Source organism: Apteryx mantelli, chromosome 3 (assembly GCF_036417845.1).
Source record: "Apteryx mantelli isolate bAptMan1 chromosome 3, bAptMan1.hap1, whole genome shotgun sequence".
Taxonomy (NCBI): Eukaryota; Metazoa; Chordata; class Aves; order Apterygiformes; family Apterygidae; genus Apteryx; species Apteryx mantelli.
In genome coordinates this window covers 45,631,761-45,653,767 of record NC_089980.1, presented here as the reverse complement: position 1 = coordinate 45,653,767, position 22,007 = coordinate 45,631,761, and the positions used below count along the sequence as shown (strand labels likewise).

Genomic DNA, 22,007 nt, shown 5'->3' with positions numbered 1-22,007 from the left:
ATATTTGGCTTCTGAAGTTTCCAAACCGATTTAAGGACCATTGATTCAGATGATCATTTGGATTGGTATATGGAGAGTTATATGATGATATGATATTGGCTCTTTTCATTGTTTCCATATGCTTTTGCAGTTATCCAGTTTCTTCACAGTATTGCTTTCTAACTGTCTGAATATTGTAAATAATAGCACTGAGCTTTTGTGATAAGACTTGGACGTTTTGACAGATGTGCAGCCATTTTTGTAAGCTAGGTGACCTCATGTGCCTGAACTAGATTTTAAATGGTATAAATAATATTGTTTGTGGCTATTATACACATTTCTGTGCTATACCTGCCCATTTTTCCAGATGCAGATTTGTGCAAACATTGAAGTTGCCTAGAAATAGAAACATGTCGTAAATGATTCCACCACAGAACTCTTCATCTTGTGCTTTTGTCCATTTTTCCCTGTATAAAATTTGTGCACAAAAAAAAGGCTCCTACTAACATTCTAAGCTCAGGCACTTAAGTTATAAAATGCCAAATTATAGTGCAGTCTTAAAGTATTTCAGGAGCTCTCAACCTGCATTTTGCCGGGATAACTCATCTGGTCTGAAATGTGCCTTCCTCGCCCCGGTCCTCCCTCCCAGGGCGCAGGCTGAGGGCTAGGTGAGCTGCCGGGGCCCAGCAGTCTCATGCACCCACGTTCCTCCCTCCCTACTACATGGTAGCTGGAAAGATGCTGCTGGTGGTGGCTTCATTTGCCTTTCAGCCTCCTCCCTCTGGCCTGGTTTAGAGTTTCTGGAGTAAAAGGAGCAGCAGAGAGAACGGGTGTCATTGCCTCTGGCAGCAGTGCGCTGCCTCCTGAAGGTCTTCAGCAAAAAAAGACTCCAGCATGAAACTGGTGCCACTGGAACTTATGGCTCATTACTGTAATTAATTAGAAGGTTGTGAATAGACTGAAGGATGTGTGTGTTGTCCTCATGGCTGTTTTGGTTCAGCTGCCGCTGTTTTGTTGGGCAAGGATTTCAATCTCAATATTATCAATAAACCGCGTGTTTAGTTGCTGTGCTGTGAAGGAGAGGAAGATCTACTTTTATCCAGCCTCTGCCCCCCAACCTGTTTGCTTGAGTGGCCAGCACAGACCATAAAACTCCTTCCTGCTGAATTCAAATTTGGTTTTGTTTTTTAGTTGGTTATATACCAGACTGACTGTTTTGAATACAGATATATTTTCCTTTGGATATTCTGACAGTGCCCAAAACTGTTGTGTGATTTTGGGAGCAGTTGTGTTTCTATAAGTTCCTGCTTCTTTGATAAAGGAGAACTGAATCTTTTGAGGAGCTTGATGGGCTTCTCTTTGAATGTACTTCCAATCAGGCATACAATATGTAATGCATTTAGAATATTTTCATTTTGTACTTGAAATCAAACTGATATTTTTCATCCAATTATTGCTGAAGATGCCTTTTTTTTTTTTTCTTTTGGTAAGTAGATAGATCATTAACAGAGAATGATAGGGGTTTTGTTTGGTTTTCCCTAACGTATAGAAAGCTTTCCAGGAACATGTGAAGAGCTGGACTGGATGTCTTTCAAGAAAATATGTATATTGAAAACAGACTTCTTTGTATGTGATTCCCTTTCTTTGGGACAGCTAAAGTTTGAACACTTTGCCCATGTGTCATATTTCTAATGTACTTACCATCATATACTGTACGGTTGCTGGGTCAGGCTCAGCTACTGGAAGAATGTGTGTTTCCTGCCAAGTAATTTTTCAACAGAAACTACTGGGTATCAGTCAAGGTTTCACTGTTTAGGGAAGCTATTCTTCGGAAAATGTTTTTTGTTTTTTTTGGGGGGGGGTGTTTGTTTGGCTTTAGGTTTTGGGTTTTGGTTTTAGGTGTGGGGTTTTATTTTGGTTTGGTTTGGTTTTTTTGGTAACAGCAGAAAACAGTGGGTGTCCCAAGATGCTATCTTAGACATTCAAATCAAATGCAAGACAACAGAAACTGAACTTGTCTTTCCTTTCTTCTCATCCTCCACTCCCTTCATCAAAGTAACAAAAGATGTTCTTGACATTTACAACTGAATGAAAATATTTAAAAAACGGATTTCAGCAAAAGAAAATTTTACCATTTTGCTGGTAAAAAAAAAAAAAGCGTTGGCTATTTCTAATACCACAAAGGAGCTATTACTGCTTAGTTCAGCTGAATATCTGTAGATTCCGGTTACACGTATCTAGATAAGATTAGATATAATATCTTCTTCTCCTCCTTACAGGCATCTAAGGACAGCATATACTGTTGGTAACATGAAAGAATTATGCTTGGTATGATTGATGGTTAAAAACCTTATTGCATTACCTGAAGACAAAGCATTTTGTTTTGTATTGTAGTTTTTTCCCAAGATTTCAATTTGTGTAGCAGCATCCCATCCAGTCTCTATCTCAGGTGGAAAGAAGCTGAAAATGTTTACATGTTTGCAATCAATAACATGGTCTTAACTTTTCCTCTGGAATTAGTTGTTTTATTTTATTTTAAGTCTTGTTGTTAAATTCTTTAGAAATAACCATCTCATTCTGAAGTTCTAATTAAAACTTTTTTGCCAAGCATAAGCATTTTTTCTCAAGAGTTGTAATATGTTTTGTGATCAAATTTGGATGAGGCTTTTTCTGCTTATTATGGACAAATGACTTGTCATGTTTTTGTGTTACTTATACTATTGTACAGTTTACAGTAAACAAAAACAAAATAAACATACAGTAAACAAAATGCAAATATGCAGAGTATATGGTGGGTAAACTCAAGTCTTACAGTGATAGAAAAAGTACAGGTTGTTTCCCATAGATTATCTTCCCTGAACAGTGTGTTCCCGTTTGAATACAGAATAGATTAAATGTGTCATAGAGGCTTTTTTTTTTTTTTGAGTATCATACATAAGCTAACAATGAAATACTACATTTAAATGTTATTAAAATAAAGGGATCAGCTTGTCTATCTCCTTCTGTTTGTGGCTTTGCTGAGGATGAACCAAGTCGCTCAAAAAATATACCTGTTATGCATTAGAAAACACAAATGTTTGACATAATTTATTCTGTGTATCACTTTATTGTAATGCCTGACATGGAGGGGGAAAAGATCACAGTACAAAGGAATAAATGGTATCTGGCATAAGATCAATCAGATCTGTATCATAGATTACAAGCAAGTTTCTTCTTTGCTAAAGTATAGACATAGCCCTTGTTAAAAACGTTTATTTGCTCATGCCTTTAGGTAAAGGGAATAGCCATAGAAGCCTTAAATGCGTCAAACCTAAAACATTTTAGAAAAAATGTCTCGGCATAATCTCTCTTAGCGAGAATGCTGTATTACTTAGGTTGATGTCAGGCACTGAACAACTAAATTAAACCCATATGCCAATACCACAGAGAGGGCTGTCCTGCAAAAGCCTATCTTGGCATTCCTCTCAGCCCAGGAAACAGAAAGTGGAGTAGCCATGTCTCTGTTGGGTTCAGTGTCCCTCTGAGCCAGCACAGGCATGTCCTCAACCTGAGCTTTCATCAGATCCTGCTAATAGTTCCCTACACGCTTGAGAGAACATATTTATTAACAGTGCTGACTATCAAGAAGGCAAAACCATTTATGGCTTAGGTGTTATTCTGGAGGTATGCCAGGGCATTTCTGCTTAACCAGTATGTACCTGGCCAACGTTCTCTGCTGTCTGAAAAGCCTTAAGCTGATTGGCATGTGACAGAGTGCGTGGATAGGAGAAAACAGACCAGACAGATGGCAGGCAGAGACCAAGCATTAGGCTAGGAAAGAACACAGGCAAAAATATTCTGTATTCCAGCAAACTGCTACATGCAGAAATAAGCCCAAATCTGATTTAAAAAAAAAAAGAGAGAGAGAAACTGTTTGTGTGTATGTGTTTATCACTGAGCACTGATTTTGTGTCACTGTCAGAACTGTGACTGTTGCACAGACTCTGTCCAATCAGTGTGTGAATATTTGAGACAGTGCAGGAAGTTTTCACTGTTGTTTTATAGTCTGTTCTAATATTTGTAGGAAAAAACATTTTATAAAACATGTAATTACATGCTAAATCATGAGTAGCTTTTCAGTATTAAAATAAATTTTAAAAGAAGTGATAAAGTTACGAAATCAGATACCTTCTACATAAATCGTTGCAGAATACAGTATCTTTCTCTTTCGAATGTGTGTGAAAGATATGTTGTGCATTATTAATACAGCAGAACTTTAAATTTTAAACACTTAAGTATTTGCATATGGCTATATCTGACTGAAGAGTAACTGATACTGAGTTTCTTGAGCTGTTTAGGGAGAGAAAGAAATGTGAGACAGCAGAGGGCAAGCCATAAAACAAACGCTTTTAAAAGACTTTTAACAAAGATTTAATGCATACTTGATATTATGGGCACTTATGCTCTTGGGAGATGGACCATCTTAACTGAAGAATCCATAAAAATAGGCCACTTAAATTGCTACAGGGTGGCTAGTGCAGAATCCAGTAAAAGAAGGCCTCTTCTCTTTTCAGATCAAGGAGACTTCTGGATCCAATCTAGGTTTAAAAACAAAACACAAATGCATGCACATGGAGACACAGACACGCGCAAACACACACAGAAGCTGGGGAATCACAGCCTGCTATATAGAAAGGGGTTACACTACTTTGAAAAAATACGCATAGAACAGGTCTTATTTACATCTGAATTAAAGGAAATCAGCCTTTTTTCTTCTGTCTGTGTGAGGCTGCTGGAAACTGGGGCTGTTTCCTTGTGACTTCTTAAAAAAGCAAGTAACCTCAAATTCTAAAGATTGAAATTATTTAAATACAGTGATTGTGCAATCAAGAAGTTCTTATCAAAATCTTGGGTGAGGCACTTGTTAAAGCATTACTTCCAATGCAAATGCCTTGAAAGCCTTAAACCTGCAGCCGCAATCCTCCTTGGATGTTTCAGTTGAACCTTGTCTCAAGTGCTGTTTATTTTTCTAGTTCTAGAATTGCATTGCCTTGGTAGTTTCTCTCCATGAAGTATCCTGACATCTGTGCAGTCCTTGTGTTTTCAGATTGCCCCTGTAATCATTCGTTTGCTATACAAAGTAGGCAGGCAGTGCTAGAAAACATTTAAAATTTAATTTTAACAAATTTTAAACCAACTGTTGGACTGCTAGTTCTTAGGGAGAAATGTGGTACATTGTGCTCCAGTTGGTTTAAATACGCACACCATTTGACCAGTAGTCATCGTCCTCTTGCCATCTCTGCACAATGTAAGAAACGGTCTTCAAGTTTACATGAATCACTCATAATTTATAACTGATCATTGTAATAAATTTTCCTTGAGATTGTAAAGTCATACATTCCCCTTTGAAAATTCAGTAAATGAAGAGGAGGGTTCTTTCTTGATGTTGAAATACATCCTTGGTTAATAGCTTTTGTTTTGTGTTTTGGATGCTTTAGTTCTTGACTCTTCAGAGATTTTCATCATTTAACAGAAAAATATCATTTTAAATCTGTGAACTTTTAAAAAGGATAGCCCATGATTTCCTTTAAGTCATTTTAGTTTGCGAGCAACAAATTCCTGTCTGTTCAAAATGCTGTTCTGAATAATGGTTGTGAGTAATAGTACATCAGAATATACTTTTTATGTCTTTTTAGCTAGTGATAAAATTGGCAATAAATAAGGCAATCATTGTTTGGTCATAGTCTCCATATCCAAGAAGTTTAGACAAATCTAGACAGTTTTTGTTAATTCCGCATTATATCTCTGTGTTATCAACCAAAAATTATTCTTTCCCACTAAATAAAATTTAAACTTCATTGATTGCTATATGAAAAATATTTTTATGGCTTCATAATTTCTGGCATGGCTTCATTGCAAGATTAAGTATTTTGACCATTATTGACTTTTAGAGGTTTGGTTATCTCTGTCCCAGTGGCCTTATTACTGGAGCACTTTTGTTGACAAAGAGCTGATGCAACAAGCTGATGTTGTCTGGATTGTAAATATAATTTTTTGCCTTTTCGAAGTTACAGTTAAAGCTTTTTTTTTAAAGCTTAAAAAAAGAATGTAACTCAAAATCTAATTCCATATCCGCAAGCCACTAAAATATCTAACAGTACATTAGAAAAACTTGGAATATCTGATTTCATGTGAAAGACCATACAGAAAACCTTAATTGTATTTTCTCTGTATTTGTCATCTACTTTCTAATGTGCATGATTTTTTTTTTAATATTAGACAGTGATTATTTGAATTTTTTTTTTCCAGTGGAGTATACAGCCTTCATTAGTAATTCTGTATTTATATATTACTGGTTCCACTCTTGTGGAACAAGGTTGAGACACTTACTGTCATAACACATCCCAAATTAACTTTGATTATAGCTCGCTCTTGTCCAGAGTTTTTCAGGCTTTATTGTTAGGATAATTTGGCAGAGGATGTTTAAAAATAATAGAACCTTTTAAATTTTTGAAGCTTTTATGTAGCTTTTATATATGTATATGTAGCTTTTATGTTATTTTAATATTGTTCCCCAAAAAAGTAAAGGTGCATTTAAAGTTAGGTTTTAAGTTCAATGAAAGTTGTGTTTGGTTGCATGGATTAATTTAACAGTGAACCTCTGGCAGTTTTATGGAAGTCTTTGTAAACATTACAGGGTGCACAAGGGCTTCTTGTTGTATAAGCTTAAAAAAAGCCCAAGTCTTGTTTCATAAGCACTGAGCAGTAGAAACATGTTTTCTGGGTGACAAAGTGCTGTGGTGAGGAACCCGGGAGCTTTTGGTGACGAATGTGTCTGTTTGTCTGTAATTTGTAAAATAAGCTTTCTGAATAAAGTATGAACTTTATAATTGTATAACCCACAGAGTTATACATGGAGTTGCTGTTACCTTTACGAAGCTTTCCTCTTGTTTCCTGAGTAAATAACATAGGCAAGCCCAGTTCAGTTTGGGCCATATACCTGCCACATTCTTAGGAGCCATAGTAATAATGAAATGAGATAGCAGGAGCATTTTCACTACAGATACATTTTTAATTCTTATCCCCCATGGTCTCCAAACACCTTTTCCCAGGGAAATTCGCTATGTCAAATCTCTTTGCAGGCAGCCGAACAATTCCAAGTGTGCCTTTGTGTAGTCTGGCACTTAGGTGCCTGACAGGTAAGTCAAGACCACCCAGGCAGTCCCAAAACTGGTATCCACACTCCAGCGCTTAAAAGGTGTGTAGGTTGTATAAGTAAAGACAGATGCCCAAAGTCAGCCTTTGGTAAAACCTGCATTATCTGTTAATTTTTAAAACCTATGTTAATGTCATACTGATGTACTGTTTCAGTTTCATATGTATTTTTTGCAAGGCCTTCCTTCTACCTTTCTTGAGAATACATTTAATTTTTGGTGTACTCCTAGTACACTTTTGTCAAATGGGAGGTTAGAATGGAAGGTGTTCAGCTATATGTTTGGGAATTTCCTGAGCCCAGTAAGCAGAGCAATAACAGGGGAAATTTGTATTGGTGTTGACATTTGGTGAGGAAAGAATAGGGTTTGTTCTTTAAGGATCGATAGGTTTTTATTCATCTTGGTTGCTCATTTGCATCTTATTTACCATGTCTGCTATTTGTGTTTTGTGAGTGTGAGATACTTGCCACTGGAGCTCTCAAGGGGAAGCTTCCTGTTTATGGTAGCTGCTAGTATACAGTTAACTCCTAAGCCTAAGCAAAGGGTGAAGAGTGGCCGCAGGAGAAGGCTGAAAGGCAAGACAGCCAGTCACCAAAAGGAGAAGATGGATTAAATGAGTAATTGGGGGAGGGTTAATACTTTTTCTCCTGTAACGGGTAAATGATGATGTTGAGTGAATCAGCACTGGAAGTGGACCAGAACAGGGGAAAGTATACGGATGGATATAGAAGTTTGGTATTTTCACCACTTTTCAGTATGTTAAAATTAATTTGTGTGAAGTATTGTGTGGCAAAGTTTATGAAAGAACTGTAACCAATAGTCAGATGATGAAGCTTGATGTTTTTATGATATAAAGGAGGAGAACGTTAAGGAGGCTAAATTGCTAAAGATTTTCTGACATCTGCCAAATAAACCTAGCTGTAGGGCATATGGCTGGCAGGAGAATTACTGGAAGAAGCATGGAGCTAAGGGAGCAGCTAGAATATAAGAGCAGTAGAACAGTGAGATTGACTTGGTTATAAAACATTCAGAGGCAATGGGCAGGAACAGAGGCAGGGCAAGGAAAATGACAATACCTGGCTAGGCAGAGCATGGAGAGGTCAGGCTGATGTGTGCAATTTTGGGAAGGAACCTTCATACCTAAGAAGAAATTGAAGAAAAAAGGTCTGAGAATCACAAAAACATCTTGAAAAGGTAGCCCTAAGTGTTTGGAGTTTCCTTATTAGGCAAGACTGAAAAGCACTTTTCCGTTCATTCTCCTCTATGAATCTGTCTGTTGGGAATTAAGATGCAAGATGAGTAGTACATGCTGGACCATGGCAAGAGTGGGAAAGACTGAAATGTATGACAGTACCGATTTTCCTGTGCTATAAATCAAGTTAACCTGTGGTAAGTTTGGGAAAAATCTTTAAGAAGTGGGGCATTTTAGAGTTGCTAGAGAAGGAGGGCAAAAGCGAGACAAGATAATGCCACAGTCAGCATGTTGCTCAGGATTAGGTGACAGAGAAACACTGTGGTTTATGGCAGTTGGGAGCATTCAGGTAAAAAGGAGCCTTCAGTTGATGGTTGCACTGGAGCTCCAGAGCTACTAACTGGGGATTGACTGTGGCAGGCTGACAAGATCCTCTAGACTGAGAAGTGAGAGAAGATTAGGAAAGACTTGTCTAATCTTCCTGCCTACAAACCAAAGAGGGACATCAAGTGTACCAGGATACATCAAAGAGCATGAGGGAATAGAGGAGGCCAAGAAGGGGCAGAGAGGAGTATTGGTAAGTGCGCAGTAAGTAGTCAGGTAGTAAAGTAGTAAAAACTAATGTGTTTTACCAGGGTTGTGGTCCCTGGGAAGCAGCTGGATGTCCGGTTAGCAGTGGAAGAAGCCTCGAAAACAAAATAGACAAGCTAAAAGTACTGGCTCAGTATGTGAAAGCAACTGTTGCAAAGATGAAAGAAATAATGGTGGAACAATTGTGACTGGAACATTAAAAGTGAAAATGCGCTTGTCAGAAAAGATAGGTAAAGGGAGAAGTGTTGCGTTGACATTGTGTATTGATGATATGAAAAACTGGGAAGAAGTAAAAAGAAATAGCATGGAAAAAATGCTATGTATGGATCACGACTGCTTTGAGGGAGATGATTTACTGGGGCCAGCGATGTTAAATTTGGATATGGACAGACCTATCTTCAGTGTTACTGAGGGGAGAGATCCTGGTGGAATTAAATAGTTGCCAGACAAACAAAACTGTGATTCTGTTTTCAAGATGTTTGTGATAAATAGTGAATATTTTGATCTCTTGAAAAGAGAAGGCTTGGTTTGATTTTTTTGTTTGTTTGTTTGGATTTTTTTCCCTAAATAAGCTTGGATCAGGAGATCCTTCAGATGAAGTGGAAGGAAAAAATGCTTGTGTGTGGTTGCGGTTTTACATACCGGGGGGCAATTTTTTGAGAAACTAAGTAAACAATTTAATCTGGAATAAAGAGATTAAGAATAGAAAGGATATGAAGATGATTTACCATTTATTTATCTCATGCAAAAAGCTAACTAAAAATTACATTTTAACAAAAGAGACAAAGCCCTGAGGGAAAGACATCAGACCTAATTGGATGAATAACAAATTTGAAAGGGCTATTATAAGTACACAGAGAAATTAAATAGGATTATGTTGCAAAGAAAGCTCCATCTCAGAGACCAGAAACTATAGGAATATAGCAGTATTTTCCAAAACTAAGTATAGAGGTAAGATTTGTCTAAGAAGAAAAAGCTGAAACTCCTTCAGCTCTAGAAAAAGAATAAAAAATCATAAAGAGATTAAAATTGAGGTAGGCTTAAAATGAAAGTTAGTATTTTACCATCAAGACCATCGTGATGTTACATTTGATGTTGAACACAGAGGCAAAGCAGGGAAGTGCAACGGGAATGAATGTATGGAAAAGATATCCGAGGTGAAACAAGGAAACAACCCTTAACAAACCTCATGTACTCAATTCATGGATAATTACTAGCGGAGTGTGATTTATGATTGACTAGTAAAGTGGACAAAGCTCTAATGTGATCTTTTTTGAAGTAACATGCTATACTTATCCCAAACACAGGTTACCTACTGTGCTTTTGTAGTTTCTTACCAAAGTCTACGGTATAAGATGGGGATTTTTGTTTCTAGAGCTGTCTTTTCCTGTTTTCATCTGACTATACTGTAGTCTTTGCTTGTGATATAAAATTCCATCACAGTCATCTACATAGTTGTTGTTTCCAGACTGGATTTGTGTATCTCTGTACTGTTAGTTTTGACTTAGTAACTTGGTATCTACGGCAGCTCAAGCCTTGGGAAAGGGTATGTTACAGGGTTGGGGCTTTTGATCCATTGAGCTTAGTAGTATTTAAATGCTGCATATACAAGAAATTGTGTATCACTTAGAGCTGTGAATTTTAGTTGGCTTGTGCCGTAGTTCTATTTAGGAACTTCTGAGTCAGGAATTTGAGAGTCTGCTTAAGCAAATACACATCTTTTGACTATGTTGCAAAGATTCTGTATTTATACAGATTTTTTTTCCTGAGACAGTATTTATGCTGAAGATTATTAATGTGAAAGAATGTTCATTTGGTAGTGTTGTCTTTTCCATTTTATTGGTTTATAGTCTGTGTTTAGTCATTAGCTGTGGAATAAGGTTAGGATTCTGATTATCCGCCCCCTATACAACCTAATTCTTTTTTCTTCGAGTGTTATTCAGAAACATAGAATTCAGCAATCTTCTAATAGCTTACTTTCCACACATCACTAGTATGCAGAACCATCAGAGCTTCCTGTTTTTTCAACATACGAGAGAGTGCATGAACCATGGATTTTAATAACTTTTAAGTTCATCAGCATTTTTTTTTTTTTCAGGGAATGTCTAACATTCTAATGTTCTGCCTACATTTTTACTTTTTATTGGAACTGTGAAAGAGTACAGTATTTACTTTAGGAGAGGGGAGAATTCAGCTTGATAAAAGTCATATTCTCCATGTCACTTACATTAGGCTTTTCTACATAAGAGGAGTAGAAAGTAGATATGGCTACAAACTTTCCAATAAAATACTTTGCTTTTGAAAAACTGTTTTCTTTAAATTCCAGTTTTTCTTTTTGAACAGGGGAAATAAAAAAAATTAAAACAAGGATAAAACATTTTGATTGAGTTAAAACATTTTCTGTCTTCCATGTTTTATTCTCCCAAAAAACTTATTTTACAGGAAACATTTAGGATTTTCTGGCTTTGTTCAGGCTTAGGGCAATTATTTTTCAAAATTTCCCACTGTAATTTACTATCTTGTCTAGTCTTGTAAAATTATTACCTGAGGAATTAAACAATTTTTCATTTAATTTTTGTTGTAATAGAATATAGAAAAATGTGCTTCTGCATAGTGTTAGAACAGTTCAGCAGTACTAAAACAGAATATGATTTGTTTTATAGTTTATAATCAAGTAAACTCTTTAATTAATATTATTTTAAAGATGTTATTTGAATCTGACACCTTTTGGATTGTTCACAACTGTATAAAGGAATGTGATTTTATTAGTCTGTCCCTTTCTTTCCTATAAATACACCTCGGCCATTTCTTGGGGTAGGTTTCTGGATAATCTCTGGGAACAGGTCTCTGGAGATAATTTTCTAAGAGAATGTGAATAAGATTAAAAATTTTAAGTATTAATATTTAATATTAGGAGGCTGAGCATGGATTTAAAAGCTTAAATTATTGTTACCTGTTGTGATTTTTTTCTTATTAAAAGAATGAAGCACCCAACAGATCCCATTTAAAGTCAATGGCAGTTATAAATTGCTTGGCAGTTTAAATCACATAACTGAATTTTAATTTTACACAAATACTATTTACTTTCATGATGCAAATTAGGTAGGTAGCCAATAGTTGCATTTAGAGAGAGAGACAGAGAGAAAGAGAGGGATCGTATCCAACTTTTCGTTTGGAAATCTTTGTATTTTCTGCATTCATCTTCCATGCTGAGAAAATTCTGGGAATATTCCTAGCTCTTTCTATAAATCTTTGACTGAATTATATGTGAGACTTGGACAGATTAATTATATGAAGGCAAGTAATTTAATGTTTCCTAATTTGTGTCTCTGGCCTTACATTTATTTACATTTTATATGTGCAGTTTTATTGACGACTAGTATTTGAAAGAGTTTCTTCCTTATTTTCTGACTGACTTTCTGGGTGTAGCTACCTTTATTACTTTATTTCTCCTGCTGTTAAATTTCAATTTAATTAATTTGATAGTGGATTTACAGAGCAAAAATTATTGCTCCACTTTTACTATGCAAAAGTTGTTACTCTCTTTCACAGGGTTTCAGAATAGTTCAGCAGTTTCAGAACATCCACAGTTCTCCCAAAACAAAAAAAGGCCTGAATTGACTTGTCATAACAATTTATTCTATATTAGAACTGTGTTTCTCAAAGCATGACTCAGAGCGTTGTATGTCTTTTCTCTTATTTTTTTATAAGAAATTTCATATTTAAAGCACATCAGTGTTATCTTTGTCAGGAAAAGCTAGCAAAAGAATTGAAATGCATTAGACAAATGACTTCATTTGACACATTTTTACTCTTCAATCTTCTCTTAAGAGCATTTCTTTCTGATGCTGGTTTGGATTTTAAATTTGGTTCTTAGTCCTGTTTTGTGCACATAGAAATTTGAATATCTTCAAAGCTTTTTTATTTATTATTAATTGTAATAAAGCATTTTTACATAAATGTTTGTTAAATTTTCTTACAGTGGGGTATTGTCATCTTAATAAAAAAACCTGTATCATATTATGGTATAAGCTTGCTGTCATGTCATGTTATCTTTAATATAATTTCTGTGTTATGTCATGAATACCTGAGTCCTGAACATTTTGAATTTTTTTCACTAAATCAGAACACACTTTGCATTTACAGGCACTTGCAGACCAATTTGAAGATACAAATACTTTAGTATCGGAGCGCATGAAGATTTTCTACTGTTGTCAGGTGCCGCCACGTTGGGCCATACAGGTGTGAAGCAACCCCATATGAAACTTGGTTTGAGTCTGTTTCTCACTACTTTTGTTACTGTATGACTCCAAAGTTGAGATGGTACAATATGGTCTTGCATTGAAACACTGTAGAAATAAAGACATAGCCTAACACCACAATAGCTTTTCTGGAAAGAAATCAGATTCTACAGACTGTTTGGCTTTCAGAAGTCTTGTTCTGTCATACACAGAAATAATTGCTTGTAGCGCAGTTGTTCTTTATTTTCCTTTTTCCTTCATTTAAAAATGAACAAAATCTTTCAAACTTCCAACATGCCTCCTGTAAAAATAATCCTGCCACTCTCTTACTGTTTATTACTGTTTTACTTTTATTACTTGCATTTTTCTCCATCTTTTAATGAGCATTCACTTTGAGCTGCTTTCGGGAAGTGTATCAAGGTCAAAGCAACCATGTCCAGGAGTCAAAGGTACATTAAAGAACTCCTGGAGCTGAGACATTTTTTATTTCCTAGACACATGCCTTTTCAATAGTGTAGACGAAATACTTTTTCCCAAACTATACTGTTTATCTTGAACATAAACTTTCTACAACAGAAATCTACACATTAGAGTCTTATCTGATGGTGGTGTATTTAACAACCAACTTAAGAAAACTGTCTATGTTAGATACTTCCAAAGGCATGCCTGTTGTTTACTTTTAATGTTATTTTATTCCTTTTTGATTTGTAAACTGAGTGCACCAATCATATTTTCTTCTAGCATTTTCAAATTATTCTGCACAATCTTTCAACAGGCATTTGCAATAAAACTAGCAAATGTGGTTTTCATTTCCAGTTGTCAGAGTGGCACTTTTCAATCCAAGCCAATTTTCCAAGCCAAAGATAGAAATGCTAAAATAGAGATTTATAATGGAAGATGGCTGCAGTCTTCTAGTTATAGTAATAAAGAGGCATTGCCTATATAAATTTTACCAAATGTGACTCTGAGTAAATTTAATAAAACAGAAATGTGATTTAATTCCAGATGCTGGAAAATATTTTTTTTTTCCTAAGCAATTAATATCAAGCTGACAAATAATTACTTTGGTACAGACTTTCACAGAGTTTATTACATATTTTTGTCAAAGAACTGTAGCCAACTCAAGTTTATGATTACTGCATCTATTTGTGTATGGTCACTCCTCACTCCTTGTAACAGAGCCTGAGCCCAAGCCTATAAAGAGCGCTCTGTGACATCTACGTGGAACTTCAGGGAATCCATTCAAGATCAGCAAAACCATTGGCAAGGTCCATTGTATGGCTATCAAAGCGTGATTAGGGGCCCTTTTATACAGTATGCTCCCATTTTTCTTGCAAACCAAATGGTGTATTTCTCACATGAAGAAATGATAAACTTATTTACCTTACAGTTGAAAAACTGTATGTGATTTTAATCTCCTCTTAAAAAGCAAACAGAGGACCAAGGACAACTTTTCAAAGTCATGAAAACATACCTTGTTTATGTTTAAATGGAAAGAATTACTCATTTATTTTTACAAGTATGCTGAAATAATAGACTGAATTTGAAATAACAAAGCGGCTGGCTTATCTGTGAGGAAAACTCAGCTAAGGAGATGAACGTGAGCTCAAATCCAGCACTGATTTGACTAAAAACTAACATCCTTTGGCAGTGACTGTTTGGGACAGTGGCTATTTACACTTGGTAGAGTGTACCTAGCAAAATCATATCAGAACCTTTCTCTTCATGTGTGTGTGATGTACCTCCCCAGGTACAAATTACTACAGCAAAGGATTGCTAGAAGAAACTAATGCCACCTTCAGCTTCTGTTTCCCACTCTCAGCTTTCCCAACATAGTGCTACAACTCCTATCCAGCCACACATGCCACGTACCTGATTTAAGGAGTGGCAGTTTGGCTCTGTCAATTCATCCTTCGCATGTTTGCTTACTTTGTATTCCATTGTAAACTAGTTCAAAAATAAGTTATTGGCATGAACTGGAGTCAAATCAGAACAATTATTGTTCCATTGATTTTTTTGGAGATATTTATGTATTTCTGAGGCTCCAACTTGAGATTTCAGTAGAATAATTTCATATTCTCTATGCATCTTGGTGATGTCAGAAGTGCCCTTAATATCTTTAAAAAAATGTAAAGAGTAGTATGTACCTAACTATTTTCAATTATCTGGAATTTATCTTTCCAGCGTCAGCTTGCAAGCTTACTCTTTGAGCTGGGGTGCACCAGCTCAGCCTTACAGATATTTGAGGAGCTGGAAATGTGGGAAGATGTAGTAATCTGCTATGAAAGAGCAGGACAGCATGGAAAGGTAAGAGAAACTGGTTTTCACAGCTGAGATGATGAGTCTTGATATGGGATCTGAAATAGGAAGGACTGCCTGACTTGAGCTGTCAATTCACTTATGACATTCACTTCTGTAGGGCTACCATGAGGAAAGTTCCTATAGGAAGAATGGGCACATGACAAACGAGTCTGTCATTACCTCTAGAATGCTAAAAAAGATCTGAGATCATGAGCAAATGAAAGAAGACTAAATAAAAAATAACTTGGAAGGCAAGAAGGTACTTAAAACTGCTACATTGAAAAAATTACTGAGAAAACTTCATGTCTAGATTCAGAGAGAAGATGGTGATAGTGATTCTTGAAAATATCTGAGCAAAATTAAGTTAGAAACTGTGGATGCACAGCAAGGTGTAGTGTGGGTGTTTCCAGAAGGCTGTAGCAGTCATGATGGGGAGATGCGGAGGTCGTGGGTAAGGACTCTGTCTGGAAGGGAATCTGTTTTCATTCCCACTTGATTTCAAACTGTTTAACTGTAGTTTCTATAAACACGTTCAACAGAACAACATCAGTGCTTGTTGTATTTAATTGCTTAATGTTAACATACTACTAAAATTACAGAATCAAACATTTGAGATAATTAGTGGCTTCTTGAGATTGAAAGGCTTTATCTGTTCTGTTCAGTCTATACTGATATTTTCCTCAAATTCTTCATCATTTCTTTAACACTACTGAAGCTACATGTGACTTGCTCCAGGCAAAAACAATTTAAAGCCATCATCTAATTCTATGTATAAATGACAGAATTGTTTAAAAATGCTGGTAGCAGACTGTAGCAGCCCTCCTATTGTTGGTTGTTTTGCTGTTACTACTAGAGCAATGAAAGGAGGATTTTAGAAAATGGTACCTGGAAACAATGCATATTCCTATGTAACTTCAGCTGTGTTTTCTTTCTGGTGCAATCTCCCAGGAATTTATTCTGTCAAACCTTGTATTCAGTATTTACATAGCTTTCATAAGTACTGACTTTTAGACAAAAGTATGTTCTTTTTTTTGTTGATATCTTAGTGTCATTAAATATATGAATGTATATATGCCTATATGAAGACCTAAGCACAAAGACTACGCTTATACTAAGTTAAATTTGCAGAACAGAGAGCTATAACTTCAATTAATAGAAAAAATGTAAAATTTCTCATTCTTGCATACTTTTTCTAATTATCATACACCAATGCCTAGATTCTGGTCATTATAAACTAACGGGTTTCACTGCCAAGCTCTGTGTCACATTATGCATGCCTTGGGGATGGTATGCTAATATCAGAATCCTTTCAGTACAGTAGAGAAGTAGAGGTCAGTATTTTCCATTTCCTGGAAATGCATTCTCTCCTAGTTACATTCACAAACTGCCCTTAGGGAGTTATGAAAATGGCACTCAGAGAGTAGGACAGGATATCTGACACAGGAAACTGGTTAGAAATGCTTTCAGAATGAGTGTTTGTGCTATGCTTTGAAAAACAGAAAATGCTCTGTAAGTACTAAATAGCAGTAGTGCTGAAACAAAGTTAACTTCAGATCAAAAAAGTTGGAAAATTAGAAACATTTATCTGTTCGCGAAGGGGAGTGAATATTTGTGCTCCTTATCAGAAGGCTTTCAGAGTCTGAACTGTTTGTATACATCAGAAATGTTTTATTTTTTTTAAAGCATGGTAGTTCTTTTAGAAGTATATGAAAATCTACCAGTGCAATATGTTGTTCAGTGGATGTTGACCTCATTAAAGAACTTACTATGTATGTGCCTAAAAGAACAAACTATTTTAATAGTTTTGCATGTCTTCCACTGACAACCGCTTTTATATGGAAAAGAATAATTTAAAAACTGAAAAACCTAATAAAAAAGCCAGATATCAGAAAAAGCAATGATTCTGGTGTAATTTTGGTGGTGGAGTAATAATAGGTTCCTTCTATTTTTGAAATATGCGTTGTTAAAGAAACAGAACATGTAGATATGGCTATGCAAACCTCCATACTTGGAAAATACATACTTCTCTCAATTTTAACAGAGGGAATACAGCAGTATAAGTTTTGCTGAGTAACATGTCACTAATATTTAATAAATTTGTGGGGGGATCTTTTACTGTTATTAGATACGACTCTGTACTCATTTGCTTCATAAACTGAACATAATTAGTAGAAACTGTAAGCTGACATAAGAGTAACAGTGCTAAGCAGTGAGCAAAGCAGGGCACAGAACAAAAAGAGCATTATAAAACCTGAATGCACAGTATGTTGATAGTGTCTGTGTCCTTGTGATTCCAGTGTTATACTTTTTGTATTCCTCTAGCAGACTTGTTGAAAAGCAAGCACTAATCTCCATGTGTATAGTGAAAACTGGTGTTGAAAAGTCAGATTCTCTACTGTGTCCCTCTCCCTTTTCCTTTAACTGTGACTGAGAGCCAGAGATCTTCAGAGAATTATTTACAACAGAGAGCTTTATCTGGTTTAAGGCATAAGATGTCTCTTAACCTCACCTGAAATAGAAAATATAATAAAAATGGCTCTACTTTGCTGTTCCCCTCCCCCCCAAAAAAATAAAGGGGGGAGGAAAAAAAAAGGAAGAATGACCTGGAGATAAGAATTTTCAGTTCTTCCAATTGAAATGAGGACTTTCTCCCTTGCAGGAGCTCTAGAGCACTGTAGCTGTTGACCGTTGCTGGATTCGTGAGAGCTGCCTTTTAGCATCAGCCTGGTATTCTGTCTTGTAACACTGTTTTCAGCTATATCCCTATCCCCATAATCCCCTTAGAGCAGGGAAAACAGCATGGTATGCAGTCTGGTTTTAGACTAACATACCCAGAAATTCCACAACATTATTTTTCATGTCATGACAAGATAAATTTATGAATGAAAATATCCACAAATTTCTCAGAACCTTTGAGCAAGGAAACACAATTGTAGTAAGAACTCAGAAACTTAGCTTTAAATTCAGGAAATTTCAGAAGCAAAGTCAAGTATAGTGCTGTACTGATTGGCATGTGAGATAGTTCAAGAACTTAATTGATTTCCACTACACTCTGAAAGCAGGTAAGCATTCTCTATATGTAGCTACAAAACTGAGAAGGAAGAGTCAATGACTTGCCCAAGGTCATGCATGAAATTATAGAGAAAGATGAAATTACAACTTAAGAGTTCTCCTTTTCCCTCACTACCTTTTTCCATGATCATCTGTTCTCCTTCTTCATGCTACTTCTCTGGTAGCCTAGGAAATCCTGTCCAAACAGAAAAGATGAAAGCATTTTAGGAAATTCTTTTAACTAGCAGAGGACTGAATTATTGTATAATAGAATCTGTAGATCATTTTAATATATGTAGATCATTTTAATATGTGAGGCTTGTATAGAGGCTCTTACGAAACAGGTGAAATAAAAGGCTGGGAACACATGGATGGGACAAGCAAGTGAAAGTTCAAGGTTGGGAAGCCAAATGCAGGAGGAACCTTAAAGTCGGTTTCTAAGAGTCTCTGTAGTGAGTATGAAAAAGTCACTTAAACTAGAACTTTTTTTAATGATTGTGGGTTTTTATGAAGCACTGCCTATTTAATTCCTGTATCAGCTGTAGTAGTCCAGAAAGCAAGATAACAGCTTCAATCTTTCTCATGCTTAAATCAGCTGTCTTATTAACAGAAGATTGATTTCCATCCATTTCAGTGTAGACCATTCTGTGAAAAACAGTGGTGTTCTAATTGCAACTGTTTCAGTCAGCAAGGATTATGAAGTTTCAATTTTTATTTTTAGTTAGCTTTTTATTGATATTTTTCCTATCAAAGCTTGTTTAATTTAGATATAATTTTCAATTATGAAACATACCAATTAATAATTAAAATCTCTTTAATGGGTAAGAGCAATTAAATAAATCTCTAATGGTTATATTTCCTTTATATACACTGTATCAACTGAGTGGAGAATGTTTCTTGATAAGAATTCTGTTTTCAAGACAAGATTTGCCCCTTTGCAGAAGCAAAATTCTTATCAAAGATTAAATGTGCATTTTTGAAAATAGTCTACTATGAACTTAGGAATATGCAGCAAAATGAGAAATCCTGTTTTAAAGTATTATCTGGTTTTGTAGAAGACAAATGTTTCAGGAATACAAATTTTTAATTCCTGGTTACGATCACTTGTATTAGCCTTTACAGATTTAAGTAATAAAAAGGTTTGTAACATGCCAGAGGGGTGATCCGATAGCTAATGAGATGAAGAAAAGGTCAGATTTCTGCTTATTTAATTCCCTGTTTTATCTCTGTGCTGAAATATTTATGTTGACAATGGATCCTTGCAAAATTAGACCAGAACGTGATGTTTTTATGCTCTTAAATATGAAATGTTATTAGTGAATGGTTGACTTGTTGGCCTGGCGTATTATTAGCACTGGGCACTACCACAGAAAAGCAAGCTAAGCCTGAGAGTGCCCTGTTCCGGAAGAGGTAAAGGAGCAGCATGCAGTGCCCTTTTCACCTCATAGCTGCTGTTCACACAGCAGAAGTTCAGTCTTTTTTCTTTGTTTGAAGGGAAAAAAAAAAAAATCCTTACCCTTTGGTGCCTAATGCAATTACTGCAATCATAGAGTGCCTAGTTCTTTCTGCTCTGGAACAATTCGTTTTAAGGGTCTGTTACTAATATGTGTTCCTTTAATCTGTCATAGCAATTAGTGGAGGCAGAGAAGGGGGAGGAATGTCATCTAACCGTGCCCTCTGCAAGTGCAGCCTTCTTACTAGGCTGTGTTTTCTAGAGCTTTGGCTAGACTGATTCTAAATGCCTCAAATAATAGACTCTTCAGCTGTTTTTGAAGAACTGTTCCATAGTCACTTTAAAAACACTTGTTGTTAGCTTATTTTCCTGATATTCAGCCCATAATTTTCCTCTTATTTTGATTCCATTTTTGCCAGTTAAACGTCCCTTTGCAAATCTAAGCAATACGCTCCCTTCTTCATATTTGTGCACTTCAAGTATTTGTACAATTTTATATTTCTGCTACTTTCTTTAACCAAAATGATAGTAAGAATGAAGTGCTAAAAGTAGACATTAAAAATTTCAAAACAAAGTACAATATTTGAAAACGTTCTACTAAAGATAATTTTCAAATAGGATCAATGAATTATTGGAGGAGGAGGGCTCATATAGCAGCCACTTATTTGATTCTCTAGAGATGTTCTGAATGGGAAAGAAAACAGTTCTCATAAGAACAAGAAAAGCAATAATAATTTAAATGCAGAGATAAACACAGCTTTCCTGTTAGATAAACTAGCTATGGTAGAAGAGTGAATAGTGTTTCAATGTCAAACCCTAATTCTGTGGTAGGCTATGTTAGATCTATCATGGTTTCAGACTGTTCAAATAGATCTTTTCAAATAGCAGATTTGTACTGCACTGAATTATATATGTTACATTTTTGCAGTGGGGGACTGATGTAAAAGTTCAGTCTGAACAACAGATCATCTGTCCGGCATACTTATCTTTCGGAAAGGCCAAGGCGGACTATCTCTTGTTTGAAAAAAGAAACAAAAACTTTGTTGTTAGAATGAGATAGTGACCCTGAGATAAAGACCTTTTGAAAATTGTTTATAGCCCAGTAGATTGTCTGGGAGACCCAGCTTGTGTCATCTTTTCCATAATGCTATATATGTTCTGAATATATTTTATCTCAAACATTTAGATAAATGTGTAACATCTGCATTTTGTGTAGAAGAATAGCATTTCCAGAACCAACAGTATGAAGACAGATGCATCTTCATACATAATAGAATGGAAGTAACTATCTTCAGAGAAGAGTAGTTAGAGAGAAAGGAATGGCAAGAGTACTTATTAGGAAATATTAAAAAATGCAGATATAATAAGAGGATCTTCATGGTGGTGATACTGCATTGCTGACAGGAGGGTGTAGGTTTGATTTCTGGGACTGATATTTGCTGTTTGGACAGAATACACACCTAGGATAGAAAACAAGGAGCAAGCTGCTTCTTGCTTTTGATAGGTAGATTTTTCTTGGTGCATTAAACCAAAAACCACTGATGATTCACTGATGATTGTAAGATACTGAAGTGGTATTGTTCAGGTAGGTGATTAATAGACAACGAATTGTCCCATTAAGGAGTTCACTTCTCTTTGCTTTTTGACAGGCAGAAGAAATACTGAGAAGAGAGCTAGAGAAAAAGGAGACACCAGGACTATACTGTTTGCTTGGTGATGTTCTCAAAGACCCCCAGTACTATGACAAGGCCTGGGAGCTCTCGAGGCACCGTAGTGCCCGGGCGCAGCGCTCCAAAGGCCTCCTCCACCTCCGCAACCGGCAGTTCGGGCAGTGCGTGGAGTGCTTTGAGCATTCGGTGCAGATCAACCCTATGCAGGTGGGGAAACAATGCAACAACAAAAGCAATTCTGTGCACAAATGTCAAAATAGCAGTTTAATACTGTTCTTAGTAAATTTTTCATCTGGTAAGTATGAGAGACTGGGGATCCTGTCTAAAAACAGTAGC

The 22,007-nt window shown here is 36.0% G+C and overlaps 1 protein-coding gene across 1 annotated transcript in view; it reads left to right on the top strand.

The window, feature by feature from the left end:
- Positions 1-22,007, top strand: part of TTC27 (tetratricopeptide repeat domain 27) — a 145,042-nt gene that overhangs the window by 90,959 nt on the left and 32,076 nt on the right. Inside the window, exons 11-13 of the mRNA XM_067293266.1 lie at positions 13,102-13,197; positions 15,381-15,503; positions 21,651-21,878. Coding sequence (XP_067149367.1) covers positions 13,102-13,197; positions 15,381-15,503; positions 21,651-21,878 — 447 coding nt within the window. The remainder of the gene's footprint in view (positions 1-13,101; positions 13,198-15,380; positions 15,504-21,650; positions 21,879-22,007) is intronic.